General features: G+C 42.9%; 3 protein-coding genes across 5 annotated transcripts in view; 2 read left to right on the forward strand and 1 right to left on the reverse strand.

Annotated features, from left to right (window-relative positions):
* Positions 1-1128: 1128 nt before the first annotated feature.
* Positions 1129-9068, reverse strand: FAM217B (family with sequence similarity 217 member B). 3 transcript variants are annotated; one of them, XM_043479450.1, is made up of 4 exons: positions 8947-9068; positions 7257-7368; positions 7058-7143; positions 1129-5441 (listed from the first exon to the last, which is right to left on the reverse strand). In XM_043479450.1, the coding sequence occupies exon 4, from the start codon at positions 5435-5437 to the stop codon at positions 4295-4297; it is 1143 nt and encodes a 380-aa protein (XP_043335385.1). In that variant the 5' UTR covers positions 5438-5441; positions 7058-7143; positions 7257-7368; positions 8947-9068; the 3' UTR covers positions 1129-4294. The 3 variants fall into 3 exon arrangements, with proteins under 3 accessions (XP_043335385.1, XP_043335383.1, XP_043335384.1); XM_043479448.1 differs by having other exon boundaries at positions 8952-9056; XM_043479449.1 differs by lacking the exon at positions 8947-9068 and adding an exon at positions 8143-8777.
* Positions 8940-12646, forward strand: PPP1R3D (protein phosphatase 1 regulatory subunit 3D). Its single transcript, XM_043479451.1, has one exon. The coding sequence runs from the start codon at positions 9484-9486 to the stop codon at positions 10381-10383; it is 900 nt and encodes a 299-aa protein (XP_043335386.1). The 5' UTR covers positions 8940-9483; the 3' UTR covers positions 10384-12646.
* A 1548-nt stretch (positions 12647-14194) lies between these two features.
* SYCP2 (synaptonemal complex protein 2) overlaps positions 14195-26365 on the forward strand; it is a 69258-nt gene continuing 57087 nt past the window's right edge. The window contains exons 1-4 of the mRNA XM_043479452.1: positions 14195-14491; positions 24239-24294; positions 25167-25310; positions 26118-26246. Of these exons, the coding sequence (XP_043335387.1) occupies positions 24271-24294; positions 25167-25310; positions 26118-26246 (297 nt within the window). The 5' untranslated portion in view covers positions 14195-14491; positions 24239-24270. The remainder of the gene's footprint in view (positions 14492-24238; positions 24295-25166; positions 25311-26117; positions 26247-26365) is intronic.

Consider the following 26365-nt stretch of genomic DNA (forward strand, 5'->3'; position numbering starts at 1 on the left):
AATTTTCTTGTTTCTGAAATCAAACACTCCTCCTCCCTCCCCATGTCTTCTGGATCACAATAAAAATCTTTCATTTGATCAGAAAGCATCACAGAATCAATTCAATGCTGCCTGAAAAGGATTAGTCGCCACCTTGTGGATAAGAAAATTGCCACATCCAAAAATAATCTACCATTTTATGTACAAACTAATGATGTGAAACCTCCAGCATGGTTCATTTTCAAACTATCAAACAGTTATTTGTAAACCCCCTGTTAAAAATGAGACAGCAAGCCCCAGATGAGTCGCTTATGCTAAGCCCTACTTCACCCAACTGAGACTGACTGTTTTGGCTCTCCTGAAAAGGAACGGTAATCAGGAATAGCCTAGTCAGGTAAGTCATCTGCCTGGTTGTCCCTTGCCATCCTGGCCCCTGAAGGAAGGTGACCTTGCCACAACCAATCTGCTCTTTGCTGGTATCACTTTCTTGTGCGGTCCCTTCTGCTTGTAAAGCTTCCGTTTTGCACGGCCCCTCCCTCATAGCTCCTTTCTGTCTGCTAGGTTGGATGCTGTCAATTCATTAATCACAGGATAAAGCCAACAAGATTTAAATTTACTCAGTGAACTTGCTTTTTAACACCCCCAAAATTATTCTTTTTAAACTGCCACTGTTTGGCAGACCCCAAAGAGGACACCTCATTGTCAGAGTGAATTTAGAAAGAGGAACAAAAAGGTTTTCAGAATGTTTACAGCAGTAGCTGCTCACAATTGCTATTTCCTAACCTGAGGACTCCCTCAAAAGACACAGGGCTCGACATTAAAATGCAATTTATTTCTAACGTATTAATTTTATTGAATTTCCATCTGTGTCCCTAACCACCCTTGTGTATAATAAGAGGAAGAGGGACTCAGCAAAGGTGCAGCCAGAAATCTTCCTCAGATGCGTCTAGTCCTGTTGTCATGTCTGCGGCTCAGAATTACGAAAGTAATTGGTACAGAATTTCCTCCTCAGCAGTTTTTTTAACTAATCAGGGAGAATGAAGACAAATTCTGAAATAGAACTGTATAAAAAGCAAATCAAAACCATACCAGAAAAATCCAGTGTTTTCCCGATATTCAATTGATCTCAAGGAAAGAAAAAGCCCAGATTCACAAAAACCTGTGTATTGTTTTATTATACATAAAACCAAGCATACAATAATTACATAGCAAATAACAAACATGCTGAATTTTGAATGGTGCTCCGTACATGTTTATGAATAAATAATAAATACTGCTTATTACCTTGAAATACAGTACCACCAAGAGGTTTATATTTTTGTTTTACCACTCTTGTAAATGAGCACAAAGGAAAGAGAAAATATGTGATATTTAAACATGAACGGTAGAAATTCTTCTCTCTGGAAACTAACCAAATAGGCCCAAGAACCACTACAAACCAGTGATACCCTCTCCCCCCATCTTTTTTGTCATAGGTTGCCAACCCCATGCTATCCCAGTTAAGTTACAAACTTTCAGTCAGTTTATAGTCATTAAATAGTCCCAACTTAAACAATTGTAGCTAATATTGATATATTTTGGTAGTTAACTACTGTAGTTTTTACAACTTTCCCCCCTGATTCCAAGCCTGAAACAGTTCTTAGCACTTTTTCTAAACTTTGGGGTTGTTTCTTTTTTTGCTACCATTTCATTGGTTACTTTAATTGATTTAAATGCAACATGTATGTAAACAACTGCAGAGAAATGACAGGCACTTCTTAGGAATACAGTGACTCACGTCATAAGATTCCATGACTTCGATCTGATGGACTGAATGAGTTCACGACTCAACTCTGTAATGTGGTCTGCTCAAGTGGCAAGATTTTTATCTGCAGCATTTAGTGCATTAAGATGTGCACATCAGAAATCACAGAAGTGTGCTTCTGCTCTGTAATGAACCTATATTCATTAGGAGCTCTGATCCAATCACAATAACGTCTCTTAAAATTACCAACCAGAGGCCAAAAACTAAACAAGCAAAGTCACTTTTTCAGGCTTTTCAAACTGTCCTAACATGTGACATTATAAATATGCTTCCGAATTAAGCAACCAAGTCAAAGAGCAAGGAACAAATGTAACATCCGAGGTATTACCTCAACATTTCTTAATCAGCTCAGACATACACAAGGCCAGGAAAGGTAAACCATGTCACCGTCCAGATCTCCTGCACAGGTGTGTTACTGCAAGAGGCAGCAGCTCAGCATAAACCCTGGGTTTTTATCAGGATTAATATCAGGATCATATATGTGTGTATAACATGCTTACAGAGATTTATTGGCCCTGCAACTTCATACAGAGCTGCATGAACATCTAGCAGAAAAAGAAATCATGAGTGGGTTGTAGACAGGACTTGCCTATCAGTGATCACAGAAGCAGGGCCGTCAAAGGACATGTGGGGGAATGCTCAGGAACTACAGAAAGGAACAGTTATGAATAACAATATGTTTTAAAAATATCATACTTACACTGAGTACAAAAGTTACAGTATAATTGTAAACCATGGAAGTGATGCTGGGCAGATATATATCTTTTGTTCATTTATAAGATTAAAAGGCCTAAGATCTTACCATAACCAGTGCTTTCTCCAGTAGGGCAGTGTGAGGAAGAAAGACTGTAAGAGTGAATCTGGAAATAAAGTCTGAAAAGAAAAGGACTACCATAAACATTTTTGTTGTTTAATATGATTAAGCTCAGATTTTCATATGGCATCTAAATATTCCATTTTGACCTATTATTTTTTAATTATGTATAAATGCATCTTGTCTTTATGTTAACTTAAACAGTGACTTGGATGACACTGAATTGCTGGGTAAAAAGTCTGCCAGTTGGTAAATATTTTCAAATGAAATGTGCCAAGTTTTTCATTTGCCCCAAAGATGAAAAAACAGAGACATATATATAAAGAAAAATAGAAGAATCGTTTGAAGGAATAAAATCAGCTGTAGTCATTAAAACATACTGTACATCAAGAATTGTCAACCAAAGGTTTTAAAGATTTTTACAATAATATCAAAAGCAATCACTTCACACAACCATAGGGACAAGTAGATGTGACTTAAGTTCAGTTCAGTTGCTCAGTCGTGTCCGACTCTTTGCGACCCCATGGACTGCAGCAGGCCAGGCTTCCCTGTCCATCACCAACTCCCGGAGCTTGCACAAACTCATGTCCATCCAGTCAATGATGCCATCTAACCATCTCATTCTCTGTTGTCCCCTTCTCCTCCTGCATTCTATCTTTGTGACTTAACAGCAGTAACATAAGAAGCATTTAGGAGAGTCAGGAAGCCACAGGGCCATGTAAGGATGTGAAGTAACTTTAGTCATGCTCCCCCCACCCCCAGCAAGATTATAAAGTCCTGCTCTTGCAAATGAAGACAGATCATCATTTTAACGACAGAAGAGGGTCCAGGTCCCAAATCAGGAATGTAATAAGGGTTCCACTCAAAGTGGTTCCATATATATCTGTCTGATTATAGGCCATGCATTTGCAAACTCTAAAAAGCAGTTTACCTGTGGCACCTCTTCAGAGACACCAGCCGCCAGGAATTCCAGGTGTCAACATTTCATTCTTCCTCCCACCATATGCCAACAACCATGCTTAGACCCACCAACCTCCACTGGGATGAAGTCTGCATGCTGACAGGATACAAAAAATTGACTTCACACCACCTCTAAAAGGCCTTCTTAAAAAAAAACAACAACAACAAACCCATGTTAGGGAAAGCACATGAAAGCCCTAGATTCCACTGTCTCCCAAGAGCAGGAAACTTAGTGATAAATGACCTTGCTCAAAACAGATGCTGTTGAGGAAGGGCCCAAGCTTCCCCTGGGGTGAAACAGCCAGAACTTCTGTTTGAATCCTTTAGGGCCAGGGTGCAGAGAGCCCTGTCTCAGACACTCAGGATTCTCTACTGTTTGAAGCCATACCCACTAGCTCACATGTGCTGTATCTAGCCTGGCTGAGATTTCAGAAGTGGAATTCACTCAAGTCCCGCTAGAGAGCAGTGGTTTTATTTCTTTCTGTGGCACAGACTTTGGCTGATGTTTACCTCAAGTTTGCCTAAGACTGTCAACACAAAGTATGATTACCTAAAGACTTCTTTCTTTGAAAACAACCCTGTGAGGCTGGGGTGGAGGTGAGGGTGGGTGGACTAAAGAACTGTCCACCCCTTCAAGCTCAGTAAACCCAAAGTCTCTTGCAATTCACTGGAGGGGAACTTTTGGAAGAGCTTTAATACTGAGTCATCTGCAGGTCCTTGCAAACTCATCATCTCAGTTATTTCTTGAATTTGTACGTGTTTTGCTTTCCACCATTTGTTTTGAGCTTCTTCTCGCTGGATATCGTGGCATGAGCACAGTTACTCACATTTCCCTTCTTCTTAAGACCTGTGTGTGCTGGTGCTCGGGCATCCCTGCAGCCGTCTGAGGGATCCAGGATCACGGCTGGCGGCTGGGATGCACGGAGGTTCCCATTGCTCTCGATCTTGGGGCCACCGCCCCCGCAGGATAAGTCCCAGGGCTGCAGCCTGGAGTTCTTGTTAAATTTATTTTTCTTCTTCTCTGTCTGCACCTCCAGGGCTTGCTTCTGAGAACATAATCGGCTACTGCTCAGCACATCAAGGGGCCTGGGGGAAGCCTCACCAGTGTAACAGAATGGATGGACTTCCTCGCAGAGCGTGTCTTTCTTTCGTGAAGGGCCTGACTTCGGAGGCCCTTCCTGCTGAGGCCTAGACAGAGCAAGCTTGCTTCTCCCAGGGCTCTTCAGGGCCCCCGAGGTCCCAGGGGCAGTGGGAGGCCTCCCTTTGGCCACCTTGCCTTTCTCACACTGGATGGTCTGGATCTGCAGCCACTCGAGCTGGACAAGCCTGTCAATGTACTTGCCCAGGAGCCCCCCAGCTTTGGGCACGGCCTCTGTCCTGCGCTCGGAGTGCAGGAGCATGGCCATGTCCCGCAGGTCCCAGGAGTTGCACGGGGGCGGGAGGAAGTCGGGGTAACAGTATTCAGGCCGGGTGGGGCCCTGCCCCGGGTGCAGATCAAAGTGAACCGGGTCAATCTCTTCTGCTCGAAGGTGAAGATCAGGAGGCGTGAGGGGGGATGGGGAGATGGCAATCCTTTCTGAATCAGAGAGGTCACTGGCACTGTCCTCCTCCTCGGCATCTCCTTTGATGATTTTCATGGACTGAAAGTCCAGAAACAGCTTGTTCCCTGAGGGCCCCCGATACCTGGGGCTGAGGGGACTCCTTTTGAGGTTTCCTTCTGGGGAAATGCTTTCCTTCAGCTTATCGTCAGTTGGCTGGGGGACACCTCCTCTGAGACTGCTTTTCAGCTGGGAAGAAATGTGGGGGACTTGGGGTTTACTCTGTCTTTTTCTGGAATTCTTGGGATGTTGTACTTTATTCCGAGATGGGCCTGCATTCATATTGCTGCGAGAAATAAAATTGCAATTCTTAGTCCATGTGACACAAACTGGCCTTCTAATGATTTAAGAAAGTAATCAAAAAAGCCTCTAGTTGTATGTTTCAGCTATGACAACGGGTTAGAAAATGTGAGGCCTCTAAACTCTCAAGTTACAGGACAGTTTTCCACTTGATAACTCTATTTAGGAAATAATATTAATATAAAGCAGGTGCCAGAAGTAAATGCATGGATTCATTTTGCAGCAAATATCAGCTTTTAAGAAAAACACTAACATTTCATAAAGTACTTATATTATCATCTTAAACCCATTGTGTGTACTTTGAAAAATATCTCTTGCAGAACGCTCAGTCTGTTGTTAATGATGAGCACTGTTTAATAACACAAACAAGTAAAATCCACACCTTTCTTTTATATACCTATTTTAAATTAAACACAGACAGGATGTAAAATAAACATTTTACAGAACTTAATTGCTTGATGGTGGTAACTCTGAGCCAGCAAATATCGTAAGGAAAACTGCAGCATATACAACCTACACCTTGAGCCAAAAGCTTATCAAAGCATCAGAGTATCTTCAAATAGAAAACACACTAAAAACAGTGTTTAGAGGGATAGGAATAAAATCACACAATGCCTGATAACACAATATGAATTTTTAAAAAGGCTTAAATGCTACTTTTTTTCTTTAAAATTTTATCATTTTTAAAAATGAAGTATAGTTGATTTTCAATGTTGTGTTAGTTTTTGGTGCACAACACAGTGATTCAGTTTTTTACATATATATATCTTCTTTTTTTTAAATATTCTTTTCCACTATGGTTTATCTCGGGATATTTTTGAACACAGCTCCCCGTGCTCTGCAGTAGGGCCTTGTTAATACTGCCCTTTGAACAGTGGGGAGGCAGATCTCATGAATACATGTACACATTACTAGCATGGCAACTGATTCTTCCTCTAATTTATTTCTGAGGCAGCATCTCATATCAGAGGTGAAAATATTTTCTTTTCAACTTATTTACCAAGAACAATGCACTTTACCAAGATGAATAGCACTTCTCAGCAACATCAGTCTGGTGTGGTTAAAAAAAAAAAAAATGGATGGTAAACATGCTTTGTGGAAACCTCAGAGGTTCACTTGCTGGAGGTCTCCACCACAATAAGTGATTACTTAAAAATGTGCCACCTCTTGATAAACATGGAGGAGGTTAAATAATTGCCAGCAGCATAACATGTGCTCAATAAATGTTGAAAAAAATGAAGAAATGGATAAAGTAATTGCCATGATTTAGAATCCATAACCAACATTGTTAAAACTTTCTTTTACCTCTAGCTGTCTATGTGCATCCATAAAAGTTATTACCAGTATCCTTTTTAAGAAAAGGAAAACAAACATAGAAAGATGATTACCCAAAATTGTGGATTCTGCTAACAGTGCAAGAATTATGACCTCCTAGAATTTTTACCAACTAGTGATGTTCAAAACCATTTCTGTCAGACAAGAAATATAGTGTATATACTTCTGTCTACAGACATATTTTTCTCCCAACCACACATATCAATCTGGAGAACTGAGATACTGAGCCTTTTGCAAGATAAAGTAATTACATGAAAAACTACTTACCTGCTTTTCTGATAAGATTCATTCACCCTATTCCCTTTCTTGAAAAGGTCACATGGCTGATCATCATTTAGAGTTGGACGGACTGTCTAAAAAGAAAGACATATAGTTAATAAATACCCTAAACACATGAACACACACAAGAAAGAATCATGAAAAACTAGAACAAATCTAAATGAGATTTTACTTAAGTTTACATCACCTTTTCTGTAGTGCTCGAAATATTCTTGCTAAATCTGTTGGAAGATGCTGACAGCAGGGGAAGTGACTTCTTTCCTCCTTTAATATTTGGGAAGGATGCCTTACCACAGGAACTAGAAGCAATGGAACAGTGTTGGTAAGTACCAATTGCAAACGCCCTATCATCCTTATCGTGTTGCTTTTCACTTTTTTGTTCTTAAATATTCAAATTGTATAAAAAGTATGAATGGGGGGATATTGCCTTCTATTTATGGTTTAGTCTATTTTGCTTGTTTTTCACAGCAGGTATTAGATACAAGATCACACTACTATAAATGGATTTCATCTCTCTCCCCATACACACACACATACACATGCATGCACACACCCACAAAATCTCCTTGGAAATAATTTGTTGAGGAAACCTGTGGGACTAATTAAGTTTGGCTGTTACTCCAAAGTTCCCATGTCCATTCATCCATTCCTTCCTTCCACAAAGAGAGTGCCTAGAAAACAGCAGGGTTAGATACGTATCCTGCTCTCATGGAGCTTGAATTCTATTGGAAAGGGCCCCTTTCAGGCCTCCAGCCTTCACTATCACATCAGTCCATGACAAATTTATCAGTATAATACATATCACACAGTGTTCTCTCTCTGTGACATTTTGTTGATTGGTACCACCCAAAGCTGCTTCCCCCCCTCTTGAGTGGCCTACTAAAAGTGCCCCATTTGAATGTGAATCTTCCTTCTTCCATAAAATCCCCTGCCTCTGAAAAAATGGAAGAGTTGGAATTGTACATTTTTATTTCCTTCCTAAAACTCTGCTCTGTTATTTTCCAAAATAAGCATGTATGCCATTTTGATCTGTGTATATATGATGAGAAGGAAAATCACATGCGGGCCCTTACAATGAATGAATGAGACCATAATCAACTGCTCGATTCGTTTCAGATGTAGAAAACGTTCTTCGCCAAATCAATTCATTAGTCTGGTTTTCCTGCTGCCTTGTCCCTTTGGATGGTACAGGAACACTCTAGAACTCTCTAGAAAGTGCACTCCCATCTTCTCCACTTCATTTCACCTGGCAAGCTTTACACCCTGGGCTGTTCTGTTTTCTGGACAAAGTTACTGAGAGAGAAGAGGTGACAGCCTGCAGGGTCCCTAAGGATGCAGAAAGCAAGCTCAGGTTTCCCTGAAGGTTCGGGAACAAAGCTAAAAGTCTGGATTCTGCCTACAAAAATGCGTCCCAAGCGCCAGAGGCTGCTTAAAGGCAGCCTTATCATTTGTCACAGGGTCTTAACCCTCGTTCTCATATCTTCCTCTCCAGTTTGGAGCCTCTGTAGAGACAGCAGCAGCAGCAGTGCCGCCCCCTCCCCACCCCCCAGGGACAGGGACAGCGGTCCCCGCGGCAAAGCATTGTGGGTGACGCGGGGACACGACGCTTCTCGTCTACGCAGCCAGGCTCCCACGGTCTGGCCTAGGGTCCGTGTTGCAGCGCAAACGTCCAGAGAGCTAGCTACCCTCGAGGCTTAAAATGAGCCGGGGACCTGCTCCTGGGCAGGCCGAGTGGTGCGCCCCTCCCCCGCCCGCATTAGCCCAGAAATCCCGGGACCGCAGCGTGCACGCTCCGGGTCCTCCGCGCGAGCAGACGCCGATCTCACACCGATCGGCGCGCCGGCCTCCCGGCCGGCCGGCCGCAGACAAACACTGACCAGACCTGTTTCGAGGCAGCGGAGGACACGTGACGCGGGGCCGAGCGGGAGGCAGACGGCTGCGCTGGGCTGCGCCGGGCGGCGGGAGTCCGCGCCTGCCGCGTCACGAGGGGCGGGGCGGAGGCTCGCCGGGAAGTTCCTCCAAGTCGCGGCCGGGTGAGTAACGCGCCGCCGGGGAGGGGCCGCTGGGCGGAGACCTCCTTCCTAGCACCCGGAGGAAGCCCAAGGCCGCCGCCACCCCCGCTCCGCTGCGGCCCCGAGGAGCGTCTGCGCGAGCAAGGGTTCGTCCTGGAAACCAGCTGGTTTGTTTTTTTTTTTCCTGCCCAAAGCGGAAAACCCGGGGGAGGACTCGAGGGACCAGGTGGTGAACTGGGGGAGCGCGCAGCCGGCCCACTGCTTCCTCTGCCTGCGGCAGTTCCAGCGGACCCTCCCCACGGTCGCCGAGCACGTCCCGGGACACCGAAGGAGCGGACGCAGGGTCGGGAGGGAGGCCGCCCTTCGGTTCCGCCTCCCCATCGCTCGACGGTCGGCCGGGCCATGTCCAGAGGCCCGGGCTCGGCGGTCCTCCCCGCCACCGTCGGGTTCCGGAAGCCCGCCCCGCGGAGCCTCAGCTGCCTCTCGGACCTGGACGGCGGCGCGGCCCGGGAGCCGCGGCCCTGCCGGCCCCCGGGGAGCCCGGGCAGCGCGCCGCCGCCGCCGCCCGCGCCGTCTGGCTGCGACCCCCGCCTGCGGCCCATCATCCTGCGGCGGGCGCGCTCGCTGCCCAGCTCGCCCGAACGCCGCCAAAAGGGCGCGGGCGCTCCGGGCGCTGCGTGCCGACCCGGCTGCAGCCGGCAGCACCGCGTGCGCTTCGCCGACGCGCTGGGCTTGGAGCTGGCACAGGTCAAGGTGTTCAATGCGGGCGAAGACCCGTCCGTGCCGCTGCACGTGCTGTCGCGGCTCGCCATCAATTCGGACCTGTGCTGCAGCAGCCAGGACCTGGAGTTCACTCTGCAGTGCCTGGTGCCCGACTTCCCGCCGCCCGTCGAGGCTCCGGACTTCGGCGAGCGCCTGGGGCGCCAGCTTGTGTGCCTGGAGCGCGTCACCTGCTCGGACCTGGGCATCAGCGGCACGGTGCGCGTGCGTAACGTGGCCTTCGAGAAGCAGGTGGTGGTGCGCTACACCTTCTCGGACTGGCGCAGCGCGCACGAAGTGGCGGCGCGGTGGCGCGGGCCGGCGGGCTCCGGGGGCTCCGAGGACGTCTTCGCCTTCGGCTTCCCGGTGCCGCCCTTCCTGCTGGAGCTCGGCTCCCGCGTGCACTTCGCGCTGCGCTACCGTGTGGCCGGAGCCGAGCACTGGGACAACAACGACGGCCGCGACTACAGCCTCACGTGCCGCAACCACGCACTGCACATGCCGCGCGGGGAGTGCGAGGAGAGCTGGATCCACTTTATCTGAGCTGCTTGGCGGGGCTCGCGTGTCTGGGAGGTGGCCCTGCCTCACACTGCACCCCCAAGCCGGGGCCGTCGGACCTCGCTTCCCGCAGCTGCAACGTGTGCTCGCTGTGGCCCGCCTATGCTGTCTTTTACTTGAAACGTCTGGGTCACTTGGTCTAAACCGTGGCCTCCGATGCCAGAAGGCCCGGCTATGTCATGCGCTGGGTGGGGCGCTGGGTGAGTAGATGCACGAGTGAGTTGGCCCTATGAAGAAGGCCCAGGCAGGTGGTTTTAAAAAGGCCTGCACCCTGCGCTGGGAAAGCCTGTGGCTTTTGCATGTGTCCTGATCGCGTCTCTGTGAATATAGCTCTTCTTTATCATCACTGCGATGTTGAGACCTTTTACCCTTAGCCCATGCCTTCTTGGGAGCATTCTGAATTCAGTAAGCTAAAAAAAAGAAAAGTCATTCTCGTGTGTTTGTGTGCACTGTAAACAGAATGTATATGCTGTGACCCCCATCATGGTCCCTTGAGGCATTCCTGCCCTGGGACAAGGAAAACCTGAAGTCACATTTGCATGCCAATGTCTGTAGGCTTCTAACAGCCGGGAAACTATTAATAGGCAAGAAATTGATGCCTCTTCAGTCATCATACAATCATTCCTGGGAGTTCAGGCTGCTCCGTTAGGCTGTGTGTCTCCTCCATCAGCAACTGCCAAGAAGGAAAACACTTAGAACTTTTAGTTAGCAAAACAGCCCCTTCTGCGTGTTTCTTTGCACTTTATGTATTTTATTGTACATGTTTGATAGTTGTGTATCTGCACTTTATTAGTCATTCTGTTTAGGTTTGAGCTACCTAAGTATTTAAAGAAATTCTGCCTTACGTTATTTCAGTTTTCAGGCAACTCTGTGGAATTTGGGCAACAATGCCCTTTGCAGTTACCTTTTTGACGATTATGGTGACTCTCTTGATGTCGTCTTAAGTGTCCAGGGTTCCAGCAGTCATCCTTCGGAAGTCACGTTACCAAGTGGAACTAGCAGGTATTTTCAGCAACAACCAGACTGGAGGAAAAACAATACACAAATATTTATACATTTTAGTTGTTTTAAGCTGTGTTTGTATATGCCTGGTTTTATCAACTACCTGCCAACTTTATTCTTTGTGCCTTCAGATAGATAACTTTGTAACCTTGTCTGGACTTGTTTCCCAATTTTAAAATGTTAAATGGTTTGTTTTGTTTTTTTTTAACTCTCCAACCAAGAAGTCAAGGCCATTGTCTCCTGCAGAATACCACAACAACTTAAAACTCTCAGCGAGGGGCTGACTATTTCTCTTGGTGCTGAGTGGTGGTCTGATAGCAGGTGCTAGCACAGAGGTGTGAAAACCCAGCTAAGGTGGACGTGGTCTCCAGCTTGGGAAGCTGGTTTTCAAGAGCTGAAGCCAGTGTGATAAATCTTGTGATAGCTGTCACCAGTGAATTAACTCTAAATATTTGAATGCTTGTTACTGTTTGTCAAATAAGTATGCAAAGGATGAATTTTGCCTTTTAACCAATTTCTTTTTTTTATAATGGCAACTTCAGTGTTTTAAAAATTCCAGCAACAAGGATGGCTTTCTTTGGTACCTTCTGGTCTAAGAATATGGAATTCTGATTTAAAACATTGTGACTGAATTGAACAATCGCTGGCTGTTAGCACTGTGAACTCCATTGACATGCAAGAGGTAGAGAAGCCTGGTCGCATTTCCTGCTGCTTGACAAACTGTCCAGTTAGGTCTGTAAGCCCGTGAGGGCCTCAGCCACTATGCCCTGGATCCTAGCCCAGTGTGCAAAGCAATTATCCACAGCATTGACGTATGAGCAAGAGCTGGCAAATATATTGCTATGTAAAGGCATGTGGGGAATCTTATAATCTGTGTAAAGGTCATTTGCCAAAAAAGGTCTGGTCAAGGAATATGTAGTAAATGTTATATCTTCAATATTAAGAAAACCTCCATGTGCCTTTGAAAAAAGATCAACATTTAAAAACTTGTACATGTTTGATAATTGTGTATCTGCACTTTATTAGTCATTCTGTTTAGGTTTAAAGCTTAAATATACCTGCCTAGTTAATAAAGTAGCTTTGGGATAGCTTAAGGAGATTTGCAGGCCTGAAAACACAGTGACATAGCCTAGAAATTCAAGTTTTGTTGTGACCTGTGCAGTTGTTGGGTTGTCTCTTCAAACATATTTTAATACCTGCCATTTAAGATGACTTCACCTAAGCCTATTAAACTATATGTGCACAAGTTGTTGGTTGAAGTGTGTTTTTCTTGTGGCCTGAATAGCGTGAAAAAAGGCTTTAGAAATGTGTTAAGAGGTTTCACATGTCTTATCCTTCCTAGAATGCTGTCATGTTTAGTATCTTGCCAATATAAATAAATGCATTTTATGATGGCACCTGAGCTTCAGCAGCACAGTCGTGTATATCTTTGAGAAACTGAGATGCATCCTTTTATGCCAGGTCAGTATTACATAGGAAGAAAGCTCTAGGAAAACACGGGGGATGGAATAGTTATTGTACTTCATCTTAGTGCTTATTGAAGCCCATGTAGGAATAACTACTGTGTATCTGCCGCCCCCCCCACCCCCATGGTGACTGTCACTCAATTACAGAGCTTTGAACACAGGAAAAGGAAACCAACATGTCCTCTCTTATTTGCTGGCCTACAATGCTAGGTGCTGTAAGTATTTGATGTCATTTAATTCTGAAAATAATTAAATACATTAATTTAAATAATTAAATAAAATTAATTCTGCACTACCTAGTAGATAATAGCCCCATTTCTCAGCTGAAAAGAATGAAGCTCAGAGAGATTTAAGTAATTCACCTAAAGTTCCACCGTTGGCAAGTAGCAAGGTTAGCATTCAAACCCACTGCAAAGCCCACCTTCTCTCTGCCATGTGAGAAGACGCTCCCAGTAACAGTTTGTTAAATTTAATTGAAGGTCCATTCGGATTATGACTGATAAGGTTTTCCATCTAACATAATCTAAAGATCTATTCAAAAACAATTCAAATGAAATTAAATAAAATCAATGATATTTTCTTCCATGTGGTAGTGACGTTTACGACATAATCCTTGGACTTTCTGAACAATAAAAAGGGCTCTAAACGTTTTTCCTCTACTAAAAAGTGGCAAGGTGAGGAGTCACTATTTTTAATTTTTGACCTGCTTGTCTGCTGTAATTTGTGAATTCCTTGCCTAATTTACACAATCATCCATTGCTTTTATCATTTAAACTGCTACTTTAAATTGAAACATTCTAAAATTCCTGGGGAAACACTTGATTCGCTCAGTGCCAAGCCTAGACGGCCTCAGTGCTCTGTCCCTTAGGGGTCTGGGATTCAAGCCAGTGACAGCACTCACAGCACCTGCTTCTAGGAAACCTGCGCAGGGCCTGGGCGGGGGCGGGGCCGGGGCGCGCTGGGCGTGGCCGGGAGGGCGGGGCGGAGCGCGGCGGCGGTCACTGGAGGCTGATCAGGAGTGGTTCTGCTGCCCTCTGCTGGCCCGCAAAGTGGGCCTCTTTAAGGGAACTCTGACCACGCGTCCCGGCAGGTTCGTCTAGGGTCCTCGTGTCTCTGCCATCCCGTCCAGCCTTCTCGGGTGGCTGTGGGGAGCCCGGGGTCTCCTTGGGCCGCCAGCGCTTCTGGCCCTTCAGGTTCACGTCCTGCGGGCAGCGTAGGCCCGGTCGACCCCTCCAGCGCGTCCACACCGCTGGAGGGAAGAGAGGGCAGAGGAAGGACCCTGGCGCCGCCTCTTGCGGCGCGGCCGTGGGCGAGCGGGGTCAGGGGTCGGGGTCGGGGTCTGGCCTGTGCCCGGCCGCCCACTTACCTGAAGCCCCGAGCCGCGCCCACCTAGGCCCTCCCTTTCCGGCCTTGGGAGGTGCCTGCGCTGGTGCGAGGGGCGGGGCCTGTCCGGCGGCGGCGCTGATTGGATGTGGTGCCGAACCGCACGCGACGCCGACTGGACGGGCGCTTCCCGCCCTCCCTTGGCCGCCTGAGGCGCAGAGGTGATAACCGAGGCTTGGAGACTCGACGCCAGGCTGCTGCGAATCTAGGAGACCGACGCGGAGGCCTCTTTCAGCCGACAGGTTGAGCTGGTTGCCCAGGAGGGCTTCCTTGACGGAGGGGCGCGTTAGGGGAGAGTTGCGGCGTCCGCCGGGCCTCCGAGGGCGGTGGAACTAGCGAGCGGCCTCCTAACCGTTGAGGCGGAGCCGTTGAGGAAATGGCCGTGGTGGCGCAGCCAGGGTTGGGAGTGGAGGGAGAGGGGAGGCCTACGTCGGGGCGTCGGGTGGGCGGTGCGGGCCTCGCGCCAACGAGTCTTGGGGCGTGTGGTCGTCTGGGGCCGGCGGCGGCCTGGACCGCGCTGGTCTTGCTTGGGCAGCTGGTGTCCTGGACGGGGATGGGGGTCAGGGGCGGGGTGCCTCGCGGGCCCGCGGGTCCGGGAATGACCGCGGACGCGAGCACTGACCAGAATCAGAATATTGATGGTGACGAGTGGAGACGCGGGTCGGAGTTTCAGAACGGGCTCGGAAGCCGAGACTCTGGCCCCCTCCAGTCCTTCCGTCCCCACTGCTTTGTAACTGTGCTGGGGGGGTGCGGGATTGGGGTGATGGAGGGTGTGTGTGTGTGTAGAGGTTCGCCTGTGGGGTGGGGTGATGGAGGGGTGTGTGTGTGTGTGTAGAGGTTCGCCTGTGGGGTGGGGTGATGGAGGGGTGTGTGTGTGTATGGTGTTGTGTGGTGTTTGTGTGTGTGTGTAGAGGTTCGCCTGTGGTGGGGTGATGGAGGGGGTTGTGTGGTAGAGGTTCGCCTGGGGGGTCGGGTGATGAGGTTGTGTGTGTGTGTGTGTGTGTGTGTTAGAGGTTCGCTGTGGGTGGGTGAGGAGGGGTGTGGGTGTGTGTAGAGGTCGCCCCTGTGAGGGGTATGGAGTGGTTGATTGTTGGTAGAGGTTCGCCTGTGGGGGGGATGGAGGGGGTTTGTGTGTGTGTGTGTGTGTGTAGAGTTTCCTGTGGGGTGTGATGAGGTGTGTGTGTGGGTGTGTGTGTGTGTAGAGGTTCGCCTGTGGGGTGGGGTGATGGAGGGTGTGTGTGTGTGTGTGTGGTGTGTGTGTGTGTGTGTAGAGGTTCGCCTGTGGGGTGGGGTGATGGAGGGTGTGTGTGTGTGTAGAGGTTCGCCTGTGGGGTGGGGTGATGGGGTGTGTGTGTGTGTGTGTGTGTGTGTGTGTAGAGGTTCGCCTCTGGCCTCGCGTGATGGGGTGTGTGTGTGTGTGTGTGTGTGTGTGTGTAGAGGTTCGCCTCTGGCCTCGCGGCAGCAGTGCACGCAACTGTTTCCCTTCCCCTCGCACTGCACCCATTCTTCGCGAATGTGTTCTCCGTGGCCCCCCCTTTCTGGGGTGGAGTCGTGATGTCCACGGGACCAGCAGAAGGGTGATGAGATGGGTCCGTGTGTCACGGTCTGGCGGTCACGGGCGATGCCATTTTGCAGCTGTTGGTAAAATAGCTTGTGTTAACACTTGAGTCGTGTTGGGGAAGAGTCCGGATTCACGTTCGGAACTGTTGTAGTTTGCTCTGGTGGCTGAGCGGACTGTTCCATTGAGTCAGCTTTGGGGAGGAAATGTGTGCCTCTGACAAGTTGTTGGGTGTTTTTTAAACCTTAACCCTTTTATCGGCCTGCATATACACATTCATACTGTAAGGCTTGCCTGTAACACCAAACCTGCTTAGTTGACCGCTCCCCCCACCCCCATACATACACACAAGCAGACTCTTGAAAAATTATTATTCCGTGCTAGGTCTCCCTAGATCGTTCTGTTGTTCCTTGTTCTAGTGAATAGAACTTCAAAGCAATTTAAAGATATTTTAAATTGTTTACTCGTTATGGTAGAAAGAAGTGTATCGCTTTACCCTCTAGATTCAGCCTTTCCTCTCAGCTGCAAATGTTTGTCTTGTTTAATGCCTAGTACCCAATTTGGGGCTCTGTTAAAGTCAATTTGCATTCAGCCTTGGAAGGGAGGGAGTAGTTAACTGGATTGTTGAATTCAGTTTCCTTACTTGAAAAATCTTCCTGTGTAGATACTAATTAATTTTCCTTCCCCTTGAATGGTTTCTTGAACAAAAGTAGACTAGGAACTAAACCATCTTTTTAGCTTTGTGTGCCTCTTGGCCATAAGTAATTCTTTTGTGTTATATTTCCTATCTTAGAGTACTTTGTAAATTACATGTAAATTCGAATTCACATTGTTGTGGTTGTGATGCTGGAAAGTGTAAAGTAATAGGCAGGTCTGCCCCAACAACTGCTGACAGTAGGGGAAAAGCACAAATAGAGCCCCTGAAATATTTTAAGTATTTAAACTTTTTAATTACATTTTCAAATTGTGAAATAAAATGTTCTAGCCTTTAGTTTCAGACACATACCTTCATTGCAACAAAACGGAAAAATGTATATGAAGCTCTTATTTTTGAGTGTTGGCAAAAATATCAAAGATACTTGAATGCATTTATTATGGATGTTTGATGGACTGCATTTTTGGAGAAGTATAATGACCTGTATAATTCATGAATTAGTATATATTTCACAAACTTTCATTTTAGTAAAATCAGTAAATCAAGAATTTTACTGTGTTGTATTGACAGTACAATTGAAGGATTAAAACAACAGGTAATTTTGTTCAAAATGTACTAATTTGAGTATATTTTCACCAAAAACATAATGTAAGTGTAAAAAATAGTACTTTTCCTTTAATATTTTCTGCAATATTAAAATTTTCTTAAAACTAAGGTAAATACAAATTATTAGTGAACATTAATCAAAATAATTTCTTCTAATTACACTGAAATTTTTGATACATCTTATTAAATATTTTTTATAAAAAGTCACTATTCTTGTGTTTGCCCTCTAACTGTGCATAGTCCATATCATGTTCATGCAGTTTCCTAGATTTATGTAGAAACAAATTAAACAATAATGGGTTGCTTAGAAACACAAAATGTTTCTCTGGCACCATGTGCAACTGTTGTGAACACTGTGCACTTAGTTGCTAGTACTTCCAGAGCCACAAGTTAGAATACAAAGAGAAGCAAGAAAAGGGACATTTGGCGCTATTAGGAAGCAGCTTTTCCTTATGCAAGAATCAATTAGTTTTGCTCTACCAGAGAAAGAATTTGACAGTTAACTAATGTCTTTTTCTCTTACCTGAGCACTTAGGCTGCTCGAGTTTTATCTCCTTTCTGAAGCAGGGACTAAAATGTCAGTATCAGCACAACCTGCAATCTTCTCTGCATTGTTTCAGCTTCTCCCTCACCCCCGCCCCAAGTCCCTTAAACTTATTATTGTTATGTAAGATTTCTAACACACAGAATAAACAGACTAGTGTAATTAACTGCAGTCCCTTCCTTTAATTTTTATTTTTATAATATTTATTTATTTTTGTCTGCGCTAGGTCCTCTGTTGCTGTGTGGACTTTCTGCAGTTGCCGTGCTCAGGCTTCTCACTGCAGTGGCTTCTCTTGTTGCAGAGCACTGGCTCTAGGGTGCACGAGGACTCGGTGGTTGTGGCTCACAAGCTTAGTTGTCCTGCAGCATGTGGACTCTTCCCAGACCAGGGGTCAAACCCATATCCCCTGCATTGGCAGGCAGATTCATAAGCCCTGAACCACCAGGGAAGTCCTGTCCCCTTCTTGTAAAGATATAGGCAGGGAGAGTGTTTCTTCAGGGCTTAAAGGGTATGAGTTGTGAGAGTGAATGTGTTCATGGTTGTAGGACTTGCTGGGTCAGTACTGAGTACTGGATTCTGAGTAAATAAGAATCCTTAATCCTCTCTTAAATAGAGAGTCCTTAATGAAATTATGTCTGTGGGTGTGAGAGAGAGACAGTGATATACAAAAAGTTTGTATCTATTACTTCTTATGCTTTGTGCTTTTTGTTTCAAATTTTTTCACCATTCAAAGTCACAGACATCCTCCTGAGTTTCCTTCTAATGGTTTTTAAACATTTTCATTTTAGTAAATTCTTCGTTTATTTTGTGAATGGTGAATGGGTGAAGCAGGGGCCTAATTTTATTTTTTATATTTTGAGTTAGTTCCCCAGTGTCATTTTGGGCATTTGGGGTATTTATTGACTAATTTACATTTATTATTAGCAAAACCTTCTTACTCATATATGAAGTTCAAATATATGCTTGGATATGCATTTGGATTCTCTTGGTTATTGATCCATTTGTTTATTTCCTATTTTTAGTATTTTTTTTTGTAATTGTGACTTTGTAATATATTTTGATAGCAAAGAGGATGATTCTTCCATTTATTTTTAAATAGTACTTTTGTTAATAGAATTCTAGCTTGCCATTTTTCTTTCAGAACTTTTTAGTTTCTTTCCTTTTAGTGTTCTTGTCTGGCTTTGGTATCAGAATAAGCCTGGCTAATGAAATAAGTTTGGAAGTGTTTTCTCTTCTGTTTTTTTGGAAGAGTTTGATGGTAGAATTCACCAGTGAAGCCATCTGGTCCTGGACCTTTCTTTTCTTTTCTTTTTTTTTTTTGGCTGTGCCGGGTCTTCATTGCTGTGAGGGCTTTTCTCTAGTTGCAGTGAGTGGGGGCTACTCTCTAGTTGCGGTGCACAGGCTTCTCATTGTGGTGGCGTCTCTTATTGCTTAGCATGGGCTCTAAGGCACTCAGGTTCAGTAGTTGCAGTGTGAGGGCTCAATAATTGTGGTTCCTAGGCTCTAGAGTTCAGGCGTGATGGTTGTGACACATGGGCTTTGTTGCTCCATGGCATGTGGGATCTTCCCAGGTTAGGGATTGAGCCCTGGTCTCCTGCCTTGACAAATGGATTCTTTACCACTGAGTCACCAGGGAAGCCCCTGGACCTCTCTTGTTGGGAGGTTTTCAATTACTGATTCAATTTCTTTACTAATAATTGGTCTGTTCAGATTTTGTTTTTTTCATAACTCAGTCTTGACAGGTTGTATATATTTCTTATTGGTTCCATTTTTTCTAGGTTGTTCAGTTTGTGGTCCAAAAAGATGCTTGTTATGATTTCAGTCTTCTTAAATTTATTAAGATTTGCTTTATGGCTTAATATATGATCTGTCCTGGAGAGTATTCTATGTGTGCTTGAGATGAATATGTGTCCTACTGCTGTTCTATAGGAATTCCATATAGGTCTGTTAGATCCATCTATCTAATGTGTAGTTAAAGTCCAATCTTAGAGCACTTTAAAGAAGTCATTATTCTAATTCTTTTGGCTTTCATAGTTTCTATTGGTCTTATTGATGCTGCTTAAAAGCAGTTTGTTTTTTTATTTTGATCTTTGATTTTCAGCAGTTTTCTGTGTTACCCCAGGTTTGGTTTTTTTTTTCCTTTGCTGGGATTCATAGGGTTTTTTGAATCTATTGTTTGATGCATTTTGTTGGTTTGGGGACTGTGTCAGTCATCATATCTTAGGTATTGGTTCTGTCACAGTCACTATCTCCTTTCCTGGATTTATAGTTATACATACATGGGGCTTAATAACTTATCCGGTGTTCTTGATCTGACTTCTGATACTCATCCCCGACCCCTGCCATATTTTTGTCTTTGCTTCATGCTGGATATATTCTTCTGGTACCACTTCATTTCTCAAATTTTTACTTCATCTGTGTCTCATCTGCTATTAAAACCATGCATTTATTCTTTCTTAATAATCTTGTTATTGATTATTTTTGTTTCTAGAATTATTTGGTCTTTTGTTCAAATTTCCTTGACCTTCCTTATCTCCCACCCCAGTTTCCAGTTCTCTGCCACCATTCTCAGTCTTACAATCATTATGTACACAGTACTCAGTTATTTTGAAGTATTTTTCTGATAACTACCATCTGGAGGTCCTGTGGGTCTCTCTTTTGGCTAGTTCTTTCACCTTTTAATTAGTTCATCCAAGTCTATGAATTGCACTTTAAGTATTGATTTGGTTACATCCTATAAATCTTTTTATCCTTTATGTTTTTGTATGTTGATGTTTTCTTAGTCACTTAAACATTTTGTCACTTCTGTCTTTTAATAGCCCATGGACTATTCAAATATATGCATTTAAGTTTCTGAATAGATAGGAAGTTTGAAGCTGCCTTTGCAGCTGATTTCTAAATTTATTGCATTGTGAAAACAGATAATCTGCTATGTTTATTCTTTTGCATGCATTGTGTTTTGTTTTTGCTGTGGTGACTTAAGATTTTCTCTTTTATTCTTATTCAGAAATGTCCTTACAATGTGTCTAGATATAATTTTTCTTACTTACCTTGAATTCCATGTAATCTTTCAATTTGTGGATGTTTGCGTTTGTTTTGGGAATGTTCTTAGCTATTATTCAACTCTTGCCATCCCACTGTTCTTTTTGGTTTTAAAATTTTTCTAAGTTTCTTAAAGAATAGATACTGGAATGTATGCATCTCTTCTTCTTATCTCAACTTTTTATCCTATACTTCCTTTGTGATATTCTGTGGTGACTTCGACTTTGTCTTTTTATTCCAAGGAATGTTCCCTCCTGAAGCTTTCAGGCCTGTAGTGATAGTGGCAGCAGTGAATGCTCAGGGTTCTCTAGCCTATGCTGTTCCTCTTATGGTTCCTTATTAATCTCCCTGTTGGTTGCTGACCTCCAATACTTATTTATTACCTCCATAATTGCATTACTACAGGCTAAATTTTCATCCTCTGTGATGGCCTGGGGAGAATGAGAAAGAGAGTGAAGCCAGGTAGAAAATAGGGACACCCCTACTTGGGATGGGAAAGCAGACTGTGGGTCCCTGCATTTCCAGTATTTTGCAGGCAAAATGGTAAAACAACTGCCCACTATTTAGAGATCTTGGAATCATTGCTGGTATTCTGGAATTCCCAGAAAGCCACAGACCTAGAATCACCCATTTAGTATTTAAGCTAGAATAGACAAAACCAGATGGGGCAAGACCACAGTAGGCCCTGGATAGACTTGTTTGGAGCAGCTGGACACTAGCTACTTATTTGCAAAGACTGGTATTTTCTTGGTAATTTAACTTTCCTCACAATAACCCAAACCTACCTTTCACTGATCCCTAGCTTTGGACCCTACCTACCTACATTTTAGTGTGAATTTACTTTTAAGAGGTTAAATAAGTATAAATTGCAAGTAAAACTGAAGTTTCCCTTCGACAAATAGCTGATCACAGTTTTGTGCAACTCTCTATTCTTTTTCCTCAATAAGCTGACGAATAGTCAAACTGTCCAAGTGGTATAAGTGAATGTCTCTCTCTCTATACACACAGGTGGATGCGCACAATTGTGTGTATACTTAAATTGTACCTAGAGATAATTGTAAATAACATAAAGTTTCTTTTTTTATGTAAGTGGAATTATGCTGTATTTATCATCGGGCAGCATGTTTTTTAATCACTAAAACTATTTGGCTGCAGATATCTAAAATTCGGGTTTATTGTGTTCACAAAATTGATTATCATATGCCACATTATATTTATTCATTCCTTGCCCCCTCTCCCATTCCCAGCATCGATCTAGGTGCTTTTGAGTTTTCCCACTCAGAACAATGCCAAAGAATGTTCAAACTATCACACAATTGCACTCATCTCACATGCTAGCAAAGTAATGCTCAAAATTCTCCATGCCAGGCTTCAATAGTACATGAACCATGAACTTCCAGATGTTCAAGCTGGATTTAGAAAAGACAGAGGAACCAGAGATCAAATTGCCAACATCCGCTGACTCATTGAAAAAGTAAGAGCGTTCCAGAAAACATCTACTTCTGCTTTATCGACTATGCCAAAGCCTTTGACCGTGTGAATCACAACAAGCTGTGGAAAATTCTTAAAGAGATGGGAATACCAGGGCACCTGTACCTGCCTCCTGAGAAGTCTGTATGCAGGTCAAGAGGCAACAGTTAGAACCTGGATCAACAGACTTGTTCCAAATCAGGAAAGGGGTACATCAAGACTGTATATTGTCACCCTACTTATTTAACTTATATGCAAAGTACATCATGCAAAATGCCAGGATGGATGAAGCATAAGCTGGAATCAAGATTTCCGGGAGAAATATCAATAACCTCAGATAGGCAGATGATACCACCCTTATGCAGAAAGCGAAGAGGAACTAAAGAGCCTTTTGATTAAAGTGAAAGAGGAGAGTGAAAAAGTTGGCTTAAAACTAAATATTCAGAGAACTAAGATTATGGCATCCGGTCCCATCACTTCATGGCAAATATATGGGGAAACAATGGAAAGAGTGAGAGTCTTTATTTTTGGGGGGCTCCAAAATCACTGCAGCCATGAAATTAAAAGACGCTTGCTCCTTGGAAGAAAATCAATGACAAACCTAGACAGCGTATTAAAACGTAGAGACATTACTTTGCCAACAAGGATCTGTCTAGTCAAAGCTAATAGTTTTTCCAGTAGTCACGTATGGATGTGAGAGTTGGACTATAAAGAAAGCCGAGCGCCAAAGAATTGATGTTTTTGAACTGTGGTGTTAGAGAAGACTCTTGAGAGTCCCTTGGACTGCAAGGAGATTAAACCAGTCAGTCCTTTAGGAAATCAGTCCTGAATATTCCTTGAAAGGACTGATGCTGAAGCTTCAACTCCAATACTTTGGCCACCTGATTTGAAGAACAGACTGGTTGGAAAAGACCCTGGTCCTGGGAAACATTGAAGGCAGGAGGAGAAGGGGATGACAGAGGATGAGATGGTTGGATGGCATCACCGACTCAATGAACATGAGTTTGAGTAAACTCCGGGAGTTGGTGATGGACAGGGAAGCCTGGCGTGCTGCAGTCCATGGAGTCGCAAAGTGTCAGACACAACTGAGCGACTGAACTGAACTCAGAACAATGCGGCAAAAACATGTTTAAACTTGACTCCTTATGCATGTGGAATAAATGTTTCTCTGGGGATCAGACTTTTTTTTTTTCCCCCTCTAGAGTTAATCTTTGGAAATGCAGGAGATTTTTTTCTTTCTTTTTTGCTCATCCCTTTTTGTATGCCTATTATGTATGTTCTCATTGGCACTTAAATTTCTTTCCTGGCATGTCTGCTAGAAAGTAGGCTGGCTAGTGTCTTGTGGTTTAAAGACAGACAGTCCTGTATTCCTCTTGGTTTAATTAATGAACTGCCCTCTACGTTGGATTTCCTGTGATTTTATTAAAAACCTCTTCATGGTACTGATTATTTTAAAGTTGTTCTATTCATGATGTCTAGAAAAGATTGTTTTTATTTCTTTTCCTTTATAGGACTAACCTCCAGACCTCCAAGTTGCATTTGGAAATGTCAGATGCTTTGGTTAAGATGGTGCTTAATATAAGCATGTTGCTTCCTATAAGCGTGTTGCTTACTGTTTGCATTTTCCTTTGAAGGGAAAATGTGTTTAGATTATCTTTTCCTTCTTTCACTGCAGTTTTGTATATTCTTGTATAGCCTGTTCTTTGGCAATATACTTGCATATATTTCCCTTCTTAAATATTGTATTACTTGCTTAAATTTCATTTAGACATTAATTCAAGATTATTTTTCTTCCTGTTCCCAAAGTTGGAATCTTTGAGGGAGGTCCACGTTTATATTCTTTCACTGACTAGTTTTGTGACCTTTTGGCAGGACTTTGACATTTGTTTAAGTTATCTATCAAAAGAGAAGGCTTGGAATAAATGGTCTTGAGGCTTCCTCCAGATACTTCTTTGACAGAGTCAAATGAGTAATTTCATAAACAGTGAGGAACTTAAAGAGACAATATTTATTGCCTTTGGTATAAGCAGCAGTGCTTATTTATGTGTTTTAAGATTTTTAAACTGTAAACATAAAGATTGCAAGATACAGAAAGTATATGTTTTCTTTTATAGGTGTTTTGTTCAAGTTTTAAAGTTAAGTCAAAATGCCAATAAGACCAGATCTTCAGGTAGGTAGTCCTAGGCCAAGAGGAAGTATTTTAATCCCCAAAATCACTTTTTGTTTATTTATAGATATTAAGTGCTATAGTTTTAGGAAAACAAAACTTACTTGTTTTTGTGAAATGGTCGAGTTAAATAATTTAAATAAAACTGTTATCCTTTTATTTTTCAATAGATTTGTTTCCAAAAGCTTTAAGAATATAAAGTATTAAAGATTATTTAGATATACCTTTTACATAAAAATGAATTATACATTGATTTATATATAATTTATGCCTGGATACTTTAATGTCAAGGTTTAAAATTGTAAGATACTTACATTTAGGTCAATCATATTATTGTATGAAAATTCCTGGTAATGGGGGTGTCCTTTAATAGCAGGAATGGCAGACTTTGTAAACTTTATAAATATAGAATATAATAATAAATTATGTGTGCATGTAATGCTTAAGTTATTTTGGTTGGTATAGCTCCTAAAAAAGTGCTTTTACCTTCTTTTTGCATTTTTTTTTTTTACTATTTAAACCTCATGAAGAAATTGACAAGATATTTTAGGGTTTTATCCATGGTATTATTAGTTACTATAAAGCTGATTTTTATTTCTTTCAATAACAGGTTTTTGTTTTTAACTTAACGATGACTTTCCAATGAGAGATATGAAGTGGAAACTATTAAAATACATTTTTCCTATATAGATATTGTTATCAAAGAAACTTAATCTCTAATTTTGTTACTCCAAATTTAATAGTGGACAGTTAAGTTGTTTTATAAGCTCTTGAGAATTTTCAAATGTGAAAGCAATTCTTAAATTACTTGATTCCATAAGGTGACCAGTGTTGGTTTCGATTCAGTATATGTGCTATTTTCTATATTTCTTCAGCAGTTGGAAAAATGCATTGATGATGCTTTAAGGAAAAATGATTTTAAACCTTTGAAAACACTTCTACAAATTGATATTTGTGAAGACGTGAAGATTAAATGCAGCAAACAGTTTTTCCACAAGTTAGATGACCTTATGTGCAGGGTAAATACTCATTTTCATTGAACGATTGTTACAGTTGTTAGATAGCACTCTACTTTTTAGGGAGGAAATTCTCCATTGGAAGAAATGAATAAAAAGACTTCGGCAGGCTCACTTGTATAAATAAATGCTTGTTTCGCCACCTGCTTTTTGTGTGTGTGTGTGTTTGAGGAGTCCCAAATAACATGTTGGACTGTTGTTTTGTAAGCAGTATATACAAAAATCATGTTTACATAGTGTTACCATTATTAACCTTATTTAAACTGGAGGAGAATAGGGTACTTACTTGAGGTTTAAACAATGTGATCTACTTTTTGAAAACCTATTAGCATATTATTCATGTTGTGTGGACAGTGCTTGTTGCTTGCAAAAATAAAACAAGTAAAAACAAAAATCATCTAAAATCTTGGACTTCATTTGTCATATATAAAGTATTTTTATACTTTTATGCAAGTGATTATTGACAGTCTCCACCAGAATTTGATAATTGTTACAAATCTAAGATTAAAATTTCTTGTATCCCTTAGTTAAATACATAGAGCTTTTTAGAATGGATGGTAACTGATTTATTGCCTCATAAGTATAAAGTTTCTTGAATTATATAATTCTGCATTTTTGTGCTGAGTTTGTTGTTCACTGGCTGAGGGGCTGTAAGGAAGTCGCCTTTTGAAGCCACACTTTTGTCCTTTGCGATATGGAGATTATGATAATGACTAACACTCAGGATTATATTAATAACATTGCTAGCATAATGCCAGTTCCATTTTATTTTGTATTTGCAGATGTTTAAATCTATGATTTGCATTTTAGGAGCTTAATAACAAAGATATCCAAACTGTTTCAACCATTTTGGTTTCTTTTGGACGATGTGGCAAAAATATCAGTATATTGGGGCAAGCTGGACTTCTAACTATGATAAAACAAGGACTAGTCCAAAAGATAAGTATAGAATATGTAACATATTCATGTGAGGGAAATATGTTTAAAGTTGTGTTTTCTAATTAAGTGGTTCATAGTCTTGAAAAATAAATTTGGGAAATGTATATAAAACTTTGAGA

This window comes from Cervus canadensis, chromosome 10 (genome assembly GCF_019320065.1).
Source record: "Cervus canadensis isolate Bull #8, Minnesota chromosome 10, ASM1932006v1, whole genome shotgun sequence".
NCBI lineage: Eukaryota > Metazoa > Chordata > Mammalia > Artiodactyla > Cervidae > Cervus > Cervus canadensis.

Bases quoted from the DNA above. Each gene is read 5' to 3' on its own strand.
- PPP1R3D (XM_043479451.1), top strand. From the start codon at position 9,484: ATGTCCAGAGGCCCGGGCTCGGCGGTCCTCCCCGCCACCGTCGGGTTC.
- FAM217B (XM_043479450.1), bottom strand. From the start codon at position 5,437: ATGAATGCAGGCCCATCTCGGAATAAAGTACAACATCCCAAGAATTCC.